Genomic DNA, 19,800 nt, shown 5'->3' with positions numbered 1-19,800 from the left:
AGCTGCCCGGGAAGATGAAGTTAGAGCCCAAAGCCAAGATGAGAATAAAAAGTTGATAATATTAGAAAGTTAAAACCCAAAACCAAGCAGAAGATGAAAAAGCTGCAGTGAAAAATAAGCCTTTGGAATCTGGAAACAAGGAATGAGTATTATGAACTAATGATATTCCTGATGTTCTGTTGTTCTAGAAACATCTGCTAATACCACTAACTGCCCATCAGCACAATGCCATCAGGTGGTTTTTGCAACAATATCACCATTTTACTAAAAACCACCACCACATTTTCCCAAAACAAAAACCAAAGGTAAAGCAAGAGGTTCCCTTACACTAAGCAATCTGATTAATATACAACTCTTGATAATTTTTGTTTTGTAAATTTCACACACAAATATATACGCATTGCTCAAAAAGTATAATGTTACTGCAGCTGTATCTTAAACAGATACTATATAAGGCTGTTTTTTTTTTCTTTTCTTTTTTACAAAATGGCTACCATAACCAAAATGCAAAAAGGAACCATGAAAAACCCTTCTCCAACCAATAAATTAACCCTCAAAAAAATCTTACTCGTGTTTTCTGTACATCCATCATACACTACAAATTTAAATACGGCACGTTAAAATTTGAATGATAAAGAATTAGGAGGTCAAGGTCGTTTGGGTTAGAGATTAAAATTTACATTTTTCAAGTTCATTTTCTTACTACATTGTGAAATTTCAGAAATTTCTTTTAATATATTTTTTTTTCATTGAGTAAGCAATGTGAAGACCATATGCTGAGGAACTGGCCTGCTTCCCTGCATGATCACAGATTTTAACATATCTCAAAACTTCGCTTCAGCGCGCTCATGTCTACAATTCTTTAAACTTGTACGAATTTCCAGCATCCAAAATCCAAAATTTCGGCCCATTATTTCCACCAATTTGTTTGTTTGCCTGTGTTCGTCGTAATCTATTCAGTGGGGGATACATTGAACCAATCAGATATCATGTTGATATCGTGTTCAAAATGGCTGACTCTGCCATTTTTATATCGATCACATGATCAACGTAAAAATCTTGCTGAGTGACATACATTCTTTAAAATTAGTACGTGTGCCCTTTCAGGATCGAGGGTGATTTTAATCAACAAAAGCGGGCAAAAAGAATTCTCTCTACCTACTGCCTATTGATACTGTTACTTTCAATTAAAGATATACCTCAACTATGCACACAACTATGCTAATATGCATATGGAAGGTTACAGAAAGAAGTCTACAACAAACCTTCTGAAGTCCAGTAAAGCCTTGATTGAGCCAGGAACACCAAGATTTGGCCAGGTTAGGAAATGGAACTGAGTTACAGTTCGGGTCTCATTTGTTTGGAGATTCTTCAAGTAGAAACTGCGTACCAGATAGTCATCACACCAGATATGTTCCGAGACCAGATGAACCTGAAATAAACAATGAAACTATCTTGGCTCTCTGGAAGTGAAACTGACAAGCACAGAGTATTACCATGTGTACCAGAATATATGGTGGGTGACTGCTTGAAACCTCGTATAACGAGATATGACACGAAATTACTTTTCGAGAAAAACGCAAAGACCTTTATGCATGCCTATTTTGTTAAAATCTTTTTTATTCTTTTTTTTTACCGCTATCCTGATTTTCATTCTTTGAAAATTTAAACCTCGTATAACAATTTGATGTCTCCGACCTATTCAACCAATATAATAGCTCAGTATAAAAGGTTTTTTGAAAAAAGGAACATCGAATCTTGTAACCAGGGGCTAAGAGAAGCCATATTGTTTGAGAACACCTACCTCATATATATGATACAGATCGCTTCCTTCTTCTGGCCAGTAACGATGACACATAGCAGTTCCGTTTTCAGTGAGTTTGGTTAACATGACAATCACCACACTACCTTGTTCCCAAACCATCTGAAATTCAAAAAATAGACTGTTAATTAACAGTGTAGTTACAAATCAAACAAAAAATAAAGGCTGTGGCTATTCACACTGCGATTCTACAAAAATTGGCAATAAAAATATGGCCATCCGTACCTAACCATAACAAATATCCAATGGACAAGATAAAATACTTTAAGAGTTGTAAGAGTGGTTTGTCCTACTTAGGTCATGCATGTGTTCTATTTTTAGCATATCACGGCTTAACTGATTTCTCCTATTCCAAAGGGTTTGACCAAGGATGAAAGACAGGATTTTTGAGAGTTCTGTTCTGTGTATATTCATACAAATTTTGTAAATTGCAACATTGATCCACATGTTCTTAAATAAGCAAGGTTTCATTGAGAATCTGATTTTGCAAATTTGCCTTTACTTGATATTCATAAGGAGTAAAACAAAACTTAAAGGGATTGTAAGGAAGTTTTCTAAATTTTGCATGTCTATCGGGAACACTAATAGCATCAATTTGCACCATTCCAATTTTCATTCTGACGTCTGTAGTTATCTTTAAAGATAATTTTTTTTACCTGCCAGAAGTCGGCAACAGTATGTGGTAGAGGAGCTTGACCAACAATGAAAGCTGGGTTCCTTGGATCATGGTCAGTCTGAAAAATAAGATCTAGGTCGTTAGTTATTCACAAATATTGAAGTACAATGAGACCTCCGTGAGACGAAGGTTACTGGACCATATGAATTCTTTGGCTCAAGCAGTACTTCTAGACAAATGATTATAGAATTTAGTCGCCATTTTGAAATTTGTTGGAGTTCTTTCTTTTGAATGGTAAAAGATAGCTTGCCAGGCAAGGTAACATACGCTCACTACCAGCTGTCGGAAATAATAACAAAATCTTCAGTGGCTTAATACTGAATATTCAAATAATCTTAAAATCATCTATTAATCAAGGCAAAAACCTGAAACAGTTCATCAAATTATCATCAAATTCAAACAATGTCTCATCGCTATACACACTAGGGCAATTACTCTGAAACAGTTCATCATCTGATTATTATCAATTTTCTAACTTGACCGAGATCTCATCAATATATATGGATACTAAGTTTCATCAAGATCAGATAAAACTGTAGCCTCTATCGCGCCTACAAGAAATGTGAACAGACGGCCAGAACGACAGCAATATATGTCCACATTTCAATGTGGGCGTATAATAGGAATAATATTACAGTGTGAATTTGTAAACTGAAGACACAGGTTAAAATCTACGAAAATCACATAATTCCTTCAAAAAATATCTCAAATCAAGAATTTCTTTTCCTATTTCTATAGATGTCTGTTCTATATATGGTAGTGTCTCAAGAAAAGACGACTTGTCATTTGAAATTTCAAACACAGATAATTCTGGACACACATGAATTCGAAGCTCAAATTTGATGGTGAGCTGTGAACACTAATACTGATTGGCTTAGATCAAAAATTCTGATTCTGAGACTAAAGTACGATTGGTCGAATGGATGGCGAATCTGTCCCTTTAATATGGACCACTTTAAATGAATAACTTTAATATTTCAATGAAACCAATACTTTAAGTAATAAAACTGTAAAACATATAATTACACAAAAACTTGCTGATTAAGAATATGGATTTTTAGTATAGAGAAAGATCAATTTCGTTTTATGGCCTGACAATTTCAAAGCATTGTATTTAATTTACATTTGCCACTCATGTTTCTACTTTGTGTCAATCTAATTCACCATAATTGGGTTAAAGCCTAGTGTAAAATGCTGAATACTTTTGTACTTCTATTTGTCCTTATTTTCCTGTCAATGTTATAACCATTTCAACTACATTAGCTCAAAATATAGACCTTTTTGTTTATTTTGTTCCAAGAGTGAATGCAATGTAAATTTTCCAATAAAATGTATCTAAGTGGACGTTTCGTATGGATTGTTGAGTTGCAATTGCAGATTGCTTTTAGGTGTTTAGAGCAGTGGTTCCCATCCTATTTCAGCCTTCACACCCCCTGGAGCAATCCCAAGTGCTGGCAAAATTTCCCTTATTATAAACTGCATGGCGTTGTCCGTCTTCATTAGCCCACATGGAGCAAAAAAGCAGGACGTAAAACTCCATTCATTTCTTTTCATTTTTGTGTGTTTCCCTGCCAAATTTGCCAATTCATTTTACCAAGAAAATCTTGCTCGTGTGAATACTAAAGCTCTCAGTAAAATATTCAGCTCTTCACTATTATAGCATCAACATTTTTCAATTATTTGCTGTAAATGTTCCGAGGCAGATTGATGGATGTATCGTGTGCTAGTTTAAAATATAAAACATTCACTTCTTAATAGATATCGGGATCAAATTTCAGGGTATCCTCTGCCAAAAGACAAATTTTTCATTCTACATCATGTTATTACTCATTTATCTCGTCTGATTACTAACTTCATTTCTAAAATCAAATTCTATGTCTGACATGCATTGTCCGATTCCCAACAGATATTTACGTCACTCTTTCAACATTGTGAAAATCAATTTGAACTATGGAATATTGCAGTGGCGGCTCCAAAGGGGCAGACTGACTCAATGAAGCTGAATTCAAAGTTTGGCTACTCTGCGGTGGTGTCTTTCGTTACCTTTATTTCATTAGCATCTATTTTCAATATAGCCACTTCAGTTAGGGTCTAACAACAGCCCCCTTGAACGTTCGTCAAATTAACCTTTTCACCTAACTCAATGACATCTGCCTTAACCAATCAAATTGCTACCCTCTCCTGTGGTGGCATTTTGTAACCCATTTATCAGGTGAGGTCAAAAGGTTAATTTGACGATCATTCAAGAGGACTGTCGTTAGACCCTAACTGACATGGTTATATTAAAAATAAAACCAAATAAACAAACAAGAGTTTGGTCTAATTTTAATTAGACTGAAAAATTTTTGAACCAGGGGCTTTGTTTAAGATATGATATAAAAAAAAAACAGTATTTTTATCCAAATCTTACACCTAAGTAACAGCCAGCAAAAGAGTTTGGACCAAGATACCACCGTTTACCACGGCAACGATTTATTTTCAATCAAATTAAGAGAGAAAGATTTACTACAGAATGTTTCAGTTCATGAAAAAATTACTTTCAAATAGAATTCTCCCATGATTCGTGATTCACTTAAAAAAGGTCGCTTCAATAACTTTACATGAGAAAGTGACGTCTGTTGCTAGAATTCCCGCCAATATTTTTCAGAATTATTTTTGATTTATCGACAATTTATTGGCTATTTAGACACAAAGATTAAATAATACGTTGTATGCTTGTCAATCAAAAATAAAAGAAAATGTCCGCTGAACAAGTAAATGACTTCCACATGAATTTTTTTATACTATTCGCGTGTGTTTTTTTCTATGTTAATTAGAAGAAAAATTAACTCTGAAAATAATCTTTAAGTGATATTAAAGGGACATGTGAGTCATTTTCTTACCAAAGATTCCTACCTAAGTCTCATAAAGATGATTTTTTTTTAGCTAAGCCAATCATTGATAGTGTTCACAGCTTACCGTAGAAATTTGAGCCTTCAAATCAATGTGTGTCCAGAATTATCTACGTTTGAAAGTTAAACAGACAAGTCATCTTTTCTTGAGACATTACTATATATAGAAATAGGAAAAGAAATTCTTAACTTGAGATATTTTATAGGAATAATTTGATTTTTGTATATTTCTAGTACTTCTAAAGGCTATTTACATATATTCAAGACTCAAATCAACCCCCAAAATGGCGCATCTGTCCCTTAAAAGGTAGAGATTGCATTAAATAGCGTGTGATTAAGCACAGCATTTGTCAGAGAAAAATGGTTTGCCCCCTCCCCCCAAATTGTACCCCGACTATATTTTTGCCCTAAAATATGCACCAAAAACATTTCTATTTTCAAATAATTTTCTTGGAAGGGAGGCTTGCGAATATGACACCTTTGTAGCGAAGTCTGTCAGCCTCTATTTTCCTGGTTCCCAACCTGGGTTGTTTTCACCCCCTGGGGGTGTGGGATTAAGGTGTCAGGGGAGTGGCCAACTGATGAAGGAGAAGAATGTTATTTCGAATAGAGAGACCACCTCACATCATCACATGCTGGAAATATGGATGAAACAAATTAAAGGCCCAAGTGATTGCTTCAGGGGTGTGAAGGCTGAAATAGGTTGTGAACAACTGCTCTATTTTGACCCTGAGTTTAGGGTTTACATTGTGCATAAGCATGAATTTGACATGTTTTATAAAATAAATTAAACTTACAATGAAGTTGGCATTGATATAGTCAGAACTAGAAACATTGGCAGCAGAATTCAACACTACTCTAGAATGGTCGTCTGAAAAAAAAAAAAAAAAAAAATCATGAAAAATCATAACATATATTCCCGAATATAATACACAAGCATGTATAATACTCATCCCTTTTCATCCTCCAATATATCTGGAAAAATCTGTCACTGTAAATAAATGCGCAGCCATTCCTAACAAAAAAAATCAACAAGTTGGCAAAATTCAGACACCATAATAGTAAGAAGTAATATGGAATCAGAAAATAAGATCTTGGAGCAAGAAAAATAGGCTATTCATTTGTCGCGTTTCATTGAAAAAAAAATAATAGAATCCAAAATATTGACATCACCAACAATTCTGTTCAAATGAAAATGTTTTGTTTTGTAGTATGAAATCTGCAATCCTTAAAATAAACAATACTAAATTTGGCGCAAATTTTTATTAACATGTTCCTATAGTGACCAATGTTTTCCAGCGACAATTGGTAAATGTTGCCATGGCAACTATACAGTCCCAACCAAATATAAACATCCAGTTGACCAGTTTAAAAGGTGTACACCAGTATAAAAATCCAGAATCATCTGCATTTGAAAGTTAAAAAGACAACTGTCTTTTTTTGAGACACTGCCATATGTAGAAAAGACATTTATAAAAATAGGATAAGAAATTCATTGTTTGAGATATTCTTGAAGGACTTTTCCGTATATGTCTAGTACTTCTGAAGACTATTTACATATATTCTCAAGACTTCAAAAAATGGCGTACCTGTCCGTTTAAGTTGAGGTTTTTTGAGAATAAGGCCCCAGATTATATAAAGACATGTCCATGTCTGAAATGAATATAAAATGAGTTTTACGTCCTACTTTTCTGCACCATGTGGGCTAATGAAGACAGGCAACACCATGCAGGGTCAATGAGGGAAAATTTGCCAGCATTAGCCTCCTCTTTTTCGATTTCGAACTGTCGAGGGATCTTTAACGTGCACAGCCTGTAGAACACGGGGCCTCGGTTTATTGTCCCATTCGAACAACTAGATGCTTTTTCCATGTCAGCCCCTCTTAACTTGCATCACTGACAGGGGGAAACCGAATTGAAAAATCCGAAGGTATTATCTCGACCTATACCCAGCCACTGTGGCTTCCAAAGACATGTCTGACAAAACAGTTCAATAAACAGCAGTGGTTTTTGATCAAAGACAATTTGTTGTTCAAGATGTCCGCCTACTGTTAAGTGCAATTCCAACTTGAAAAGTTCAAGGAGATTATAAAAAGTGCTTGCAAGTCATTAACTATATAATCTGAACCTGTCAGAAAAACATGTCATCTTAACTTTAATTCTTTATAAGCAGAAACTATTATAGCATTGGAAGATATAACTGTCTTCTATGCCTTTGTTTAAAGATGCAGTAACTCTTAGGATGACCAAAAAATTGAAATTTTTAAACTTGGTTAAAATGAGTGTTTGTTCATCAGTGAACTTACCTGGTGTCATATCCTATAGTCATGGTACCTGTTAAGTCTAACAGATGAATATATACACTTGTTGACCAAGTTTGAGACTTTAAATTTTATGTCCATTCTAAGAGGTATTGTTCCTTAATATTTTACTGAAGTTTGATCCTACACCCTAAAGGAACAGGCACACTAACGATCTTGGTCAGTGATTTTTGTTGCCGACTGGAGTCTTGCCAAGAGTTTCACCATCTGGCATGGGCACCCATTTATAGCTGGGTCGACTGGAATTATGAATAAAGATGACTTAGACAAAGTCATAGGACTTCCACACACTGATCGAGATCGGAACCCAAAGCCACCATTTGTTTGTCGTAACCAAGCAAATGAGATCATGTGAAGAATCAACCCTCTAATTGACAGTGCTATAGAACTTCATAAAACTGAAAACTTCTTTTTGTTGAATATGACATGATAAAAGTTTCTTCAATATTGAAATAAGAAGATCGATATTTAAATAACAACAAAATTTGAACAATGTATGAAGTTTTCTTTAGAACTAAATCAATATTATATTTCAGAATATTAATAATGATTATTTTCAACTTTCAAAGTACATTTATACTGATTCTGAACTCTGTAGTTGAAACTTAAATGACTATTTTGACTTACCAATTCTCAATGGTCACTGAACTTTCCATTTTTGTACTTACAGAGATTGTAAAGTGTTTTTTTTTTAAATTTTTTGTGTATATCAGGGACACGAATTGCATCAATTTGTACCATGAGACATCTGTGGGTCCTGCAATTCCACTAAAAACTAAGTGTTTGATGACACTAATAACAAAATATGCTTTATCACCCTTCGCGATTAGTGACGTCATCAAAAACCAAGTTTAAGTGGAATTGCAGGAACCAAAGACACCTGATTGAAAATTAGAATGGCGCAAATTGATGCTATCAGTGTCCCCAATACACATTCAAAAATTTTGAAAACTTCTTTACAATCTCTGTAAGTGTTTTCTGGAGCTAATCGAACTAAAACCACTTTCCACATTAAAATATATCTGAATTTTTCTCCTGGACAGACTATATTTGTCCAATATTACCCCTTAAGTGTTTGTTTTCGTGCCGAACAAATTTGGTACATTAATCTAACTGAGAATTAAGTCCAATCATTTGACCCTAGTGTTAATTGACCTTCGACACTACTATTGATTTCGACCAATGATTAATCACCTGGCATGTCTTATCGTCATGACAACCTTGATCTAGCTTCCTGTTAAAGATGGCCTCACTTCCTGTCTACAGGATAATAGTTAGAGAGTCAGGTGGTTAGGATTGTGTGTGTAGAGTGCCACAAGGCAAATAAAGGCGTAATTTTGTCGTGTTAATGGCTGAAATTACCAGCTCTTACACAAAATGTTCTGTGTTCCCATTTTATTTAAACATCAAGTGCAATGACTTGTTAACAAAACTAAATTTAGATGTCGCTTTCATTTAAGCAGTCAGATACACAACTTTTCCGCTCAGTGAGTTGAATGCTTGTCAATTCCAGCAAAGGACGAGACAATACCTTCAGATTTTTCAACCTGGTTTCCCCCTGTCAGTGATGCAGGTAAGAGGGGCTGACATGGATAAAGTGTCTAGTTGTTCGGATGAGACAATAAACCGAGGCCATGTGCTACAGGATGTGCAGTTAAAGATCCCTCGTCAGGGATGCTGTCCTGGCAAAATTTCCCTCATTGCAGCCTGCATGACGTTATCCATCCACCCCACATGGTGCAGAAATGTAGGACGTTAAACTCAATTCACTTCATTTCCATTTGTTGTTCAGGATGAAATATGAAGATCGAGGTGTTCTGCTCTCCTCATTGATTTCACATGAGATTTTTATTTTAGATTAATGGTTGAGACAGAATACTTCACTGCCAGATTTCATTATTTTTTAAAGAAGAGAATGAACAAGCTATACAATAACAAAAATTGTTCAAAAACCAGGTGTCTTTGGAGCAAAAATTGACCTATTTTTGGCGTCATTGTACAATCATTCTTTTTCATTTAAGGGATAGGTAGTCCATATATGTAAATAGTCTTCAGAAGTACTAGACATGTACGAAAATCGCTTAATTCCTTCAAAAATATCTTAAACTAGGAATTTCTTTTCCTATTTTTAAACATATTTCTTCTATGTATGGTTTCAAGAAAGACGACTCGTCTTTTTAACTTTCAAACACGGATAATTCTAGACACACATGGATTTAAAGGCTCAAATTTCGACAGGGAGCTCCATTTCTGAGACTCAGGTACGATTGGTCAAAAATATGTCACCTTGATATATGTTAAGGAAAGTAATTATGTGGATAAAATGAGAACAATGGATACCCGTCTGATTTTCAAAAACCAAGCGTTAAGGGGTACCTTGTGTTTAGGAAAGAGTGAAGACATCTTTCACATCAACGTCATTATTGTTCATCACAGTATGTAATGTAATAGGAAAGTAAAACTAAACCTATGTCACGCAGCGTGGAAAATTCCAAGAGTAGTCATTTTAATCAGTCAGTAGAGAATTTTAAATTGCACTTACGTTAATTAACCGTCTGCACACTGACGCGAACATCTGTGTAAAAAGGATTACTTTGTCATCAGACAGCAAAATTTATCATCATGAAAATCATGATAGTTGACGCATGCAAAGTGTATTTTGTATCAAAATTGCTGTGTCATTATCTAATAACTTGTAGATAGTGGATAAAAGGCCAAATTTCTTTAAATTTTCAAAACTTCTCATTAAATAAATCAAATAGGCCTACTAACAATCTGAACCGTAAAATGAAACCCAAAATCCAAACAACATATTGGAGAAACATTAGTAGCAGCTAATGAACTATTCGCATGAGGAAGTATATCAATTAAAAATGTGTAGGTATTTCATAATGCAAAGTGGTATCAGGTGTCTAGATGAGTAAGCCAAGCCACTTTTCTTAAAAAATAAACCAAGAACTGCTCCTTAACTGGGAGCTTGGCTTGTCAAAAGATTAAAGAAAATGCAATCTCACCAAAAGAAACACATCATGAATATCTAAGTCTAACTTAAAAGTCTTCAACCATTACAACATTTGAATCACAGAAGAGACTAAAGCTAACAAAATCTTACGCTTGGCTTAAAAACCAATTTGTTATTTTCTGACGGACACGTTTCTTGGCCTCAACTCTACTTAATTGAAAGCTTTAAGATGGTGGCTTGAAGGATATTACACTGGCTGACAATTTAATGGTGGCATCATATTTCATATTAAAGGCTGGTTCAATTTGCCCTTTTAAACCTTTTGGCCTCAGGGTTGACAACTACTTAATTTGAATTTTTTTTCCATACCAAAATTTCATTTGCTTGGCTGGTTCAATTTGCCCTTTTGTTACATTGTTCCTGAAGATGGCATAGACCTTAGACCATGCCTGCCCTTTCAATAAGATGACATTTCATCCTCCAACATTGAAGAAGCCATTTCAAGGGATTGTAAAGAGTTTTTCTCAATGTTGTATGTGTAATTGGGCACACTGATATCAATTTGCATCATTCCAATTTTCAATCAGACGTCTGTGGGTCCTGGCAGGGTATGCTTACTCTTCTAGACACCTGATACACCTTTTCATTATGAAATACTTAGTCACTTATCATTGATATACTTCATGTGAAATGTTTCGCCAAAATGTTGTTTTGGATTTTGGGTTTTTGTTTATTGGTTGGGATTGTTGATACTTGATTAATTTATCCTAAAACTAAGTTTTTGAAGACATCACAAATCGCGAAGGGTAAGCATATTTTGTAATTTGGGATGTCATGAAACATCAAGCTTAGTGGAATTGCAGGAACCACGGACAGCTGATTGTAAATTTGAATGGAATAGAATTTCTTACTGATATGAAAGATTTCAATTGAAATATCCAATTGAATTTTGTGTTAAAATTACATTTGAATTGAAATTTGAATATTTAAAAACTCATGATTAAAAATTCTCATGATTAAATTTGAGAGGATCATGAATTCTGGAAGCCTTGTCATATGATCAGCGTTAGTGAAATAATTAACCAATAGAAGATTAGCTTAATAAGCTTATAATGATGGTTCAACAGCCTTTTTCTTTTACAAAATTCGAAACTATGGGCAAATCACGTTTTATGACTTGTAAGTTAAATAGCACGATCGGTTAGAGTATTTTTTCACTGAATCGTGCTCGAATTCCATTCATAGTAAATTATATGCCTTTGCCAGTACTTTTGAGAGCTGGCCCAGTTTCCAATCGGTAAAAGTGTTCACAGCTCAACGTCTAAATTTGAGCCTTCAAACCCATGTGTGTCCAGATCTGCGTTTGAAAGAGGAGACGTCATTCCTTGATTCTCTGTGATATTTAACAGAAACAGAAAGTAAAATTCCTAGTATGAGATATTTTTGAAGGAATTATGCGAATTCCATTCATTTCTAGTACTTCAGAAGACTATTTACATATTATATCCAAGAACAAAATCAACCTAAGAAGATAGCTTGCCAGGCAAGGTTATATACGCCCACTGGCAGCTTTGATTTTGAATAAAAATATTTAGCAGTACAGTAACAATCACCAGTATGAAATATTCAACCTTCAGTCATACACTTCTTTTGAACTCTTTAGTGCGATAATATTGATCGTGAAAACTCTAGAAGACAAAAATCCAGTAAGAATTATGCCTTTTAGTGTTTCAGAGCTAAATTTGAAAGCGTTTTCCAGAATAAGGGCAATAATTCATACTAAATATTTTTTAATTCTTCTGATTTTCAATAGGGTTCATCCTTGGGTGATAACGAACATTCGCATCAAGTTTCATCAAAATCTGTCAAGAATTGTCCCTTCTAGAGGGTTTACAAGCTAAAAATTGAACAAGGGCAATAACTCATAATAATCATTTTTTCGATACTTCTGATTTTAATAGGGTTCATCCTTGGGTGATTACGAACACTCACACCAAGTTTCGTCAAGAATTGTGCCTTCTAGAGTGTTTACGAGCTAAAAATTGAACGCGTTTTCAAGAACAAGGGCAATAACTCATACTTAATATTTTTCGATTTTTCTGATTTTCAATAGGATTCATCCTTGGGTGATTACGAATACTCATATCAAGTTTTGTCAAAATCCGTCAAGAATTGTGTCTTGTAGAGTGTTTACGAGCAATTGTGGACGGACGGATCGACGGACGGACATGTGTGATGGCAATATACGCCGCCCATTTCATGTGGGCGTATAAAAATCAAAAGAATCTGTAAAAAATTGTAGCCTGTAGAGTGAGCACGAGTTGCACAATATAGCTAATAGAAAAAAAACGTCAAGTCAGACACGATATTTTGGTGAAAAATTATCCGGTCATCACGAAAATCAATAGGGATCATCTTCATAACAACATTGACATACAAAATAAAAATCAAAAGAATCCATAAAGAACTGTAGCCTGTAGAGTGAGCACGAGCCAAATGTGAATGGACGGACGGACCGACGGGGTGATTACAATATACGCCCATCTTGCGTGTGGGCGTATAAAAATGGTGAACCTGTCACTTTAAGAAAATAAATGTACTTACAGGGCAGGACGTCTCCATAGCGATTTTTACGCATGTTAGAAGCATCGGTAGCAATCTTGGTGGAGCTGGGTTCAGCCTCATACTGACTCAAGGCTTCCCATTCTTGATCCAGACGGTCTTGGTTATTCAGGTGATCTTCCATGTAAGACTGAAAAAAGAAAGTGGGGGATCTAACCAGTGAACAAAATTTGTTTCATTTGTAATGAAATTCATGGAAACTTTTGACAAAATATCTTTGGTATAAGCTGTCCAAATTTGCAACTGAACTGTGGGCACATGAACAGTCGTTGTTGCCGACTCACATCTTGAGTAAATGTGCCCGCTCTTCCATGACAATATAAAATCGTTGCCGAGAGAATTCATAATATCAAACAAGATTATTTTATAATCTGCAAGACAGAGCATCATCATCCAAATCATCATAGTAAATCATTGTACACCTAACAGTTAGTAAATCATTGTACATCTTACAGTTAGTAAATCATTGTACACCTAACAGTTAGTAAATCATTGTACACCTAACAGTTAGTAAATCATTGTACACCTTACAGTTAGTAAATCATTGTAAACCTAACAGTTAGTAAATCATTGTAAACCTTACAGTTAGTAAATCATTGTACACCTTACAGTTAGTAAATCATTGTAAACCTTACAGTTAGTAAATCATTGTAAACCTTACAGTTAGTAAATCATTGTAATGTTATACGATACCATGCTTTAACAAAACATGCTAGCAAAATCATCACGCAATCAAACATTTAACTCTGTTAGTTGAATGAATAGAAAAAATGGGAAAGAAAGACTATAACACAATGAATGAATGAATGAATGAATGAATGAGAGAAAAAAAAAGGGAAAGAAAGACTATAACACAATGAATGAATGAATGAATGAATGAGAGAAAAAAATGGGAAAGAAAGACTATAACACAATGAATGAATGAATGAAAGAAAAAATGGGAAAGAAAGACTGTAACACAATAAATAAATGAATGAATGAAAATTGTTTGAATTTCAGGTTTGGAACACAATCCTTTTTTTGACAAAGATAAACATTTTGAAATAAGTAAATGAATAAATGAATGAATAAATACATGAATGAATAAATGAAAGAGTAAATGAATGAATAAATGAAAGAGTAAATGAATGAATAAATGAAAGAGTAAATGAATGAGTAAATGAAAGAGTAAATGAATGAGTAAATGAAAGAGTAAATGAATGAATAAATACATGAATGAATAAATGAATGAATAAATGAATGAATAAATGAAAGAGTAAATGAATGAATAAATGAAAGAGTAAATGAATGAGTAAATGAATGAATAAATACATGAATGAATAAATGAATGAATAAATGAAAGAGTAAATGAAAGAGTAAATGAATGAATAAATACATGAATGAATAAATGAATGAATAAATGAATGAATAAATGAAAGAGTAAATGAATGAATAAATGAATGAATAAATGAAAGAGTAAATGAATGAATAAATGAATGAGTAAATGAATGAAGTAATATCTTTTATTACACATTACTGAAATTAACACACAGTTAAAAAATCACCCAGCAGGTCTATTATCTTCCTGTACATTATATAATCAATAGAATGAATTAAACATTTAGAATTCTCATCATTGGTGTGAAATGAATGAATCAATGGCTGGTAGAATGAATGAAAGAATGAATGAGAGTAGAATAAGTAATGAATGAATCACTGGAAAAGAAATGAATAAATTGTGAGAATCAAATACATAATAATAAATGGCTGACTATGTATAATGAATGAATGAATGAGAGCAATATGATGAATGAATGAATGATAGAAATATGATGAATAAATGATAGAAATATAATGAATGAATGATAGAAATATGATGGATGAATGAATGAATGATAGAAATATGATGGATGAATGAATGAATGATAGAAATATGATGGATGAATGAATGAATGATAGAAATATGATGGATGAATGAATGAATGATAGAAATATGATGGATGAATGAATGAATGGTAGAAATATGATAAATGAATGAATGGAGGAATGATAGAAATATAATGAATGAATGATAGAAATATGATGAATGAATGAATGATAGAAATATAATGAATAAATGATAGAAATGTAATGAATGAATGATAGAAATATGATGGATGAATGAATGAATGATAGAAATATGATGGATGAATGAATGAATGATAGAAATGATGGATGAATGAATGAATGATAAATATGAGGGATGAATGATAGAAATATGATGGATGAATGAATGAATGATAGAAATATGATGGATGAATGAATGAATGGTAGAAATATGATAAATGAATAAATGGAAGAATGATAAATGGACAAACGAATGAACAAATTAATGAATAATGGACAAATAAATGGATGAATGAATGAATGAATGATGAGTCAAGAGATTACAGTCTCATTGGAGAAGAAGAAAAACACCTTAACAATTATTCTAATTATAATCTTGTAATATTGAAAGATTTGGAATTTAGATAAGGCTGGTGGAAATGGAACTATGACATCATTGATTTTTGATATCCAATCAATGACCTGGCTCGTTAGAACAGCGTTAACGGAATAAACACTGTCTCACGACAGGATGCGATGACAATAACATTAAAGCTATAAATCTTTTATGGTCTAGAATAAGTTGTTAACACTATGACATATCATAACGTCAAATTTACAAATTCTTTTTATTTACAATGTCAGGGCATCAGCAATTAGGAGAAAATAAAATGAAATGAATGGAGTTGTACATCCTACTTTTCTGTAACATGTGGGCTAATGAAGACAGGCAACGCCATGCAAGGTGCAATGAGGCAAATTTTGCCAAGATAGCGGCATTAGCCAATTTCCAACTGTTGAGGATCTTTAACGTGCACAGCCTGTAGCTCACAGGGCCTCGGTTTATTGTCCTATCTGAACTGGACGCTTTTTCCATGTCAGCCCCTCGTACCTACATCACTGACAGTGGGAAACCGGGTTGAAAAATCTTAAGGTATTATTTCAACCTATGTTGGGATTGAAGCCAGGATTGAACCCTGGACCTTTTGATGTCATAGAGGTGGTTTTTGTATCACATGATGTACAACTTTAAGAGTGGTAAGAGTTGTTTGTCCTACCAATTGTCCTACTCAAGTCATGCATGTGTCCTATTTTTAGCATATTACAGCTAAGCTGATATCTTCTATAACATCATAATAAAATTTATGGCAATGTGATTTCTTAATTCTTTTGAGAATTTTTTTTCCAAAAATGAGATTTAATGAAAATGAAAATATTTTAGTTTTCCGCCAAATCGCTTTGGTGTTAGTGTTGTAGTGTTGACACCAAATTCAATAGGTCTACTGCTTGTGACAAATGTTAATGGTTTTGTCGTGTGATTTTCAAAAAAAAATTTTATCCTTTACAAAATTAAAATTAATTGTTTTTAATTAAGTTCTAAAAGATTTCATGACTTTCAAACATCAATGGTGGAAGAAAATTTTCAAAATTTCCAAAATCTTATGTGTGGAAGTCATAAATCTTAAGCTACTCTCTTAACATAAAGTCAATATTGTGCTAAGGTCACGACCTATCTAATTTAATTATGACCCAGCTATAATTACCTAATTAATCAATTCAAGAGAGATAATCCAATATCATGAATATTAATTCAGAATTGTCTCAATTATCCAGTCTATAGATCGTCATGGAGATAGAATCTTCAAGAAACTGACAATATTGGTAAAAGATAATCTTATCAATACCAAATCAATCCTTTATCAAAATGGCTGCCATGTTGCCAACCTAAGGGTTAGTTGTAATCAGAATTAGCCTTCATCCATTATTTACCAATCATTGATTGGCTTAAATCTTATCATGTGACCTCGTCAAGCGATAAGAACTCATCTAAAGAGCAGGTGTATTTTGATTTACACTATAGAAGAAGAGATACAGCCATAGTTTTTCTATGGAGAATTATTTAAAATCAATCAGCATTAGACAACTGCTTTTTCTTTGTTTTTTCTGAGAAATCCTTACAGGAAATTCTATTTCTTTCCAAATCTATTTTTCAGACAAGACATTTTGTGAATCAGTGGCAGTAGCAGCACCAGTGTAAGTACAAAGAGGGGGGCATTCTTAAATTTAAAATAGGATTTTTATTCGTTTTTGCCCCAAAATATGTGTCAGAATGCACCAAATCAATTAAAGTTTTTATAAAATTTTCTTGAGGGAACCCTCCAGAACCCTCAAGAGGCTTGTGATGATCGTACAGTAAATTCCTGCTAGTCTGTTGAATCTGCTCCTGAGTCAATACATTGACAGAATGCTGACATATTTCTCGGAGAAGACAGTGTAGAAATAATAGGAAACACGATTGGCCAATAATGACATTACCAATATTATAGACAATCGACATTCTTACCTTCACAGTCATCAATAATGAAGAGTTCCTACAATTCTTTCAGAAAATCAAATTTGGTCAAGGAAATAGACATAGTATCTGCGTAAAGTTTCAATAGATACCTACAGTGTGGAAGATAGCTTGTCAGGCAAGGTAATAAACACCCACTGGCAGCTTTGATTTTGAATAAAAAAATTTAGCAGTACAGTAACAATTACCAGTACGAAATATTCAACCTTCAGACATAAACTTCCTTTGAACTTTATGAGGCAATTTCGTCAAATTGAGCCTTCTTGAGTGTTTATTGGCTAAAACTAGAACATGTTTTTAAGAACAAGGACAATAACTGATATAACATATTTGTTGATTTTTCTGACTTTCAATAGGGATCTTCCTTAGGTGATTACAAACACTTACACCAAGTAACGTCAAAATCTGTCAAGAATTGTGACTTCTAGAGTGTTTACGAGCAGTTGTGGACGGGCGGTCGAACATATAGGCTTCAAGTGGGCATATAAAAATGACATAAAGAACTTGTGAAACTTACCAAGACAATGTGTCCAGTTGAGATGTCCATATTGGATTGTACAGGCTCTTCACTCCTGGAAACAAAAATAGAACCATAAAAATTTTGACAGTGGTTCAGTGTAAATTGAGCCAATTTCTGGTATAAATATAAATAGTCTTCAGAAGTACTAGAAATTACGAAAATCGCACAATTCCTTTAAAAATATCTCAAACTAGGAATTTTACTCTATTTATATATATGGCAGTGTTTCAAGAAAACTTCTCCAGTAGAAAAGGTGACTTCTGAGCACAATTTGAAGTCACAAATACTATTTACAATCTTGGAAGTCGTATCTTCAATATTTCCCAGAGGTAACAAATACAGAATTAACACCAGTCAATCATATACAAAACAACTGTACCTGAGAGAAAGAACATTGTAAAGAGATTTATCCCCAACCCAGAAAGTTTGAAATAATCCTAAAACCAAAAGTCATACTTATAATCAATTCATTTTTTCTAAAATTTTCTTGAGAGAACCCTCTTAAGACGCTCTATGAGAGGCTTGCGACTATAACACCTCCACAGAGTAGCTAAAATTTGAATTCAGCCTCAGCAGTTGTCCCCCCATTGAGTCAGACTGCCCCCTATTTGTAACCCAGTCTCAGAAGGCTGGTGCTGCCACTGAGTTCTTGTCTTGAAGTGTTGACATGAGAAAAAGTTCTACTGGTCCAACTTCAGAAGAGATGCAGGCTGAAAATAGGTCAGTTGTCTGAAGATCACATAGCGTGAAACTCTGAGTAACAAGTTCAAGTTCTGTTTTAATATTTCTATGAAATTTTCGTGTAAACCAAGTTAAAGATGGATAATATAGAACTGGTATTATTTTTAACTAATATGAGTGAGAGAAAATGGCGGCTGAAGTGTTGAAATTCATGAATAAGAATAGCGACAAGTCATAAATTCAGCAATAAACACAGAATAAATCAACAGGTTTCAAGTGATAACTGTATTTTTATTGGACCACTGTCTTCCATTTCCTATATTCTATCAATCAATTCTCCACTTTTCTGTTTTCAAGGTTGACAGGGAGGAAGGGTGGAATAAGGTCAGAGGTCACATGTGAAATATTTTGGTTAAAGGAATTGTAAAGAAGCATAGCATCAATTTACACCGTACCAATTGTAAATCCCACATCTGTGGTTCCTGCAATTTCACTAAAACAAAGTGTTTGACATCACTAATTGCAAAATATGTTTTATGACATCAGACTCTTAATAGACGATTAGCGACGTCATCAAACATTTAGTTTTAGTGGAATTGCAGGAATCACAGACGTCAGATTGAAAATTAGAATGTTGCAAATTGATGCTATCAGTGTCCCCGATACACATACAAAATTTAGAAAACCTTTTTAAAATAACTTTAAAAAATAAGTTTACTTAGAATTGTCAAAATTTGCTAAATAAAAGTGCCTTCTGCATCTTGCTTATACACTTAATTCAATTCCTGTTTAAATTCCAACAGACTTAGGTAAATCTGTAATTAATATCCACTGTTGCCAGAATGCTCCCAACAGCTTTGCCAGAATAACATTAATTCTCAATTGATCA

General features: G+C 33.8%; 1 protein-coding gene across 1 annotated transcript in view; it reads right to left on the bottom strand.

The window, feature by feature from the left end:
• The window catches only part of LOTGIDRAFT_225892 (hypothetical protein), a gene marked incomplete at its 3' end in the record, with an annotated part of 22,988 nt that extends 4,701 nt beyond the window's left edge, over positions 1-18,287 (bottom strand). The window contains exons 1-6 of the mRNA XM_009050689.1: positions 18,228-18,287; positions 13,276-13,423; positions 6,187-6,260; positions 2,479-2,556; positions 1,805-1,924; positions 1,266-1,432 (exon numbers count right to left, since the gene is read on the bottom strand). Of these exons, the coding sequence (XP_009048937.1) occupies positions 1,266-1,432; positions 1,805-1,924; positions 2,479-2,556; positions 6,187-6,260; positions 13,276-13,423; positions 18,228-18,257 (617 nt within the window). The 5' untranslated portion in view covers positions 18,258-18,287. The remainder of the gene's footprint in view (positions 1-1,265; positions 1,433-1,804; positions 1,925-2,478; positions 2,557-6,186; positions 6,261-13,275; positions 13,424-18,227) is intronic.
• Positions 18,288-19,800: the final 1,513 nt, after the last annotated feature.

The sequence above is a fragment of the Lottia gigantea genome (genome assembly GCF_000327385.1).
Source record: "Lottia gigantea unplaced genomic scaffold LOTGIsca_152, whole genome shotgun sequence".
NCBI lineage: Eukaryota > Metazoa > Mollusca > Gastropoda > Lottiidae > Lottia > Lottia gigantea.
The sequence above is the reverse complement of the archived record's forward strand: the minus strand, read 5'-3'. Positions and strand labels throughout refer to the sequence as shown.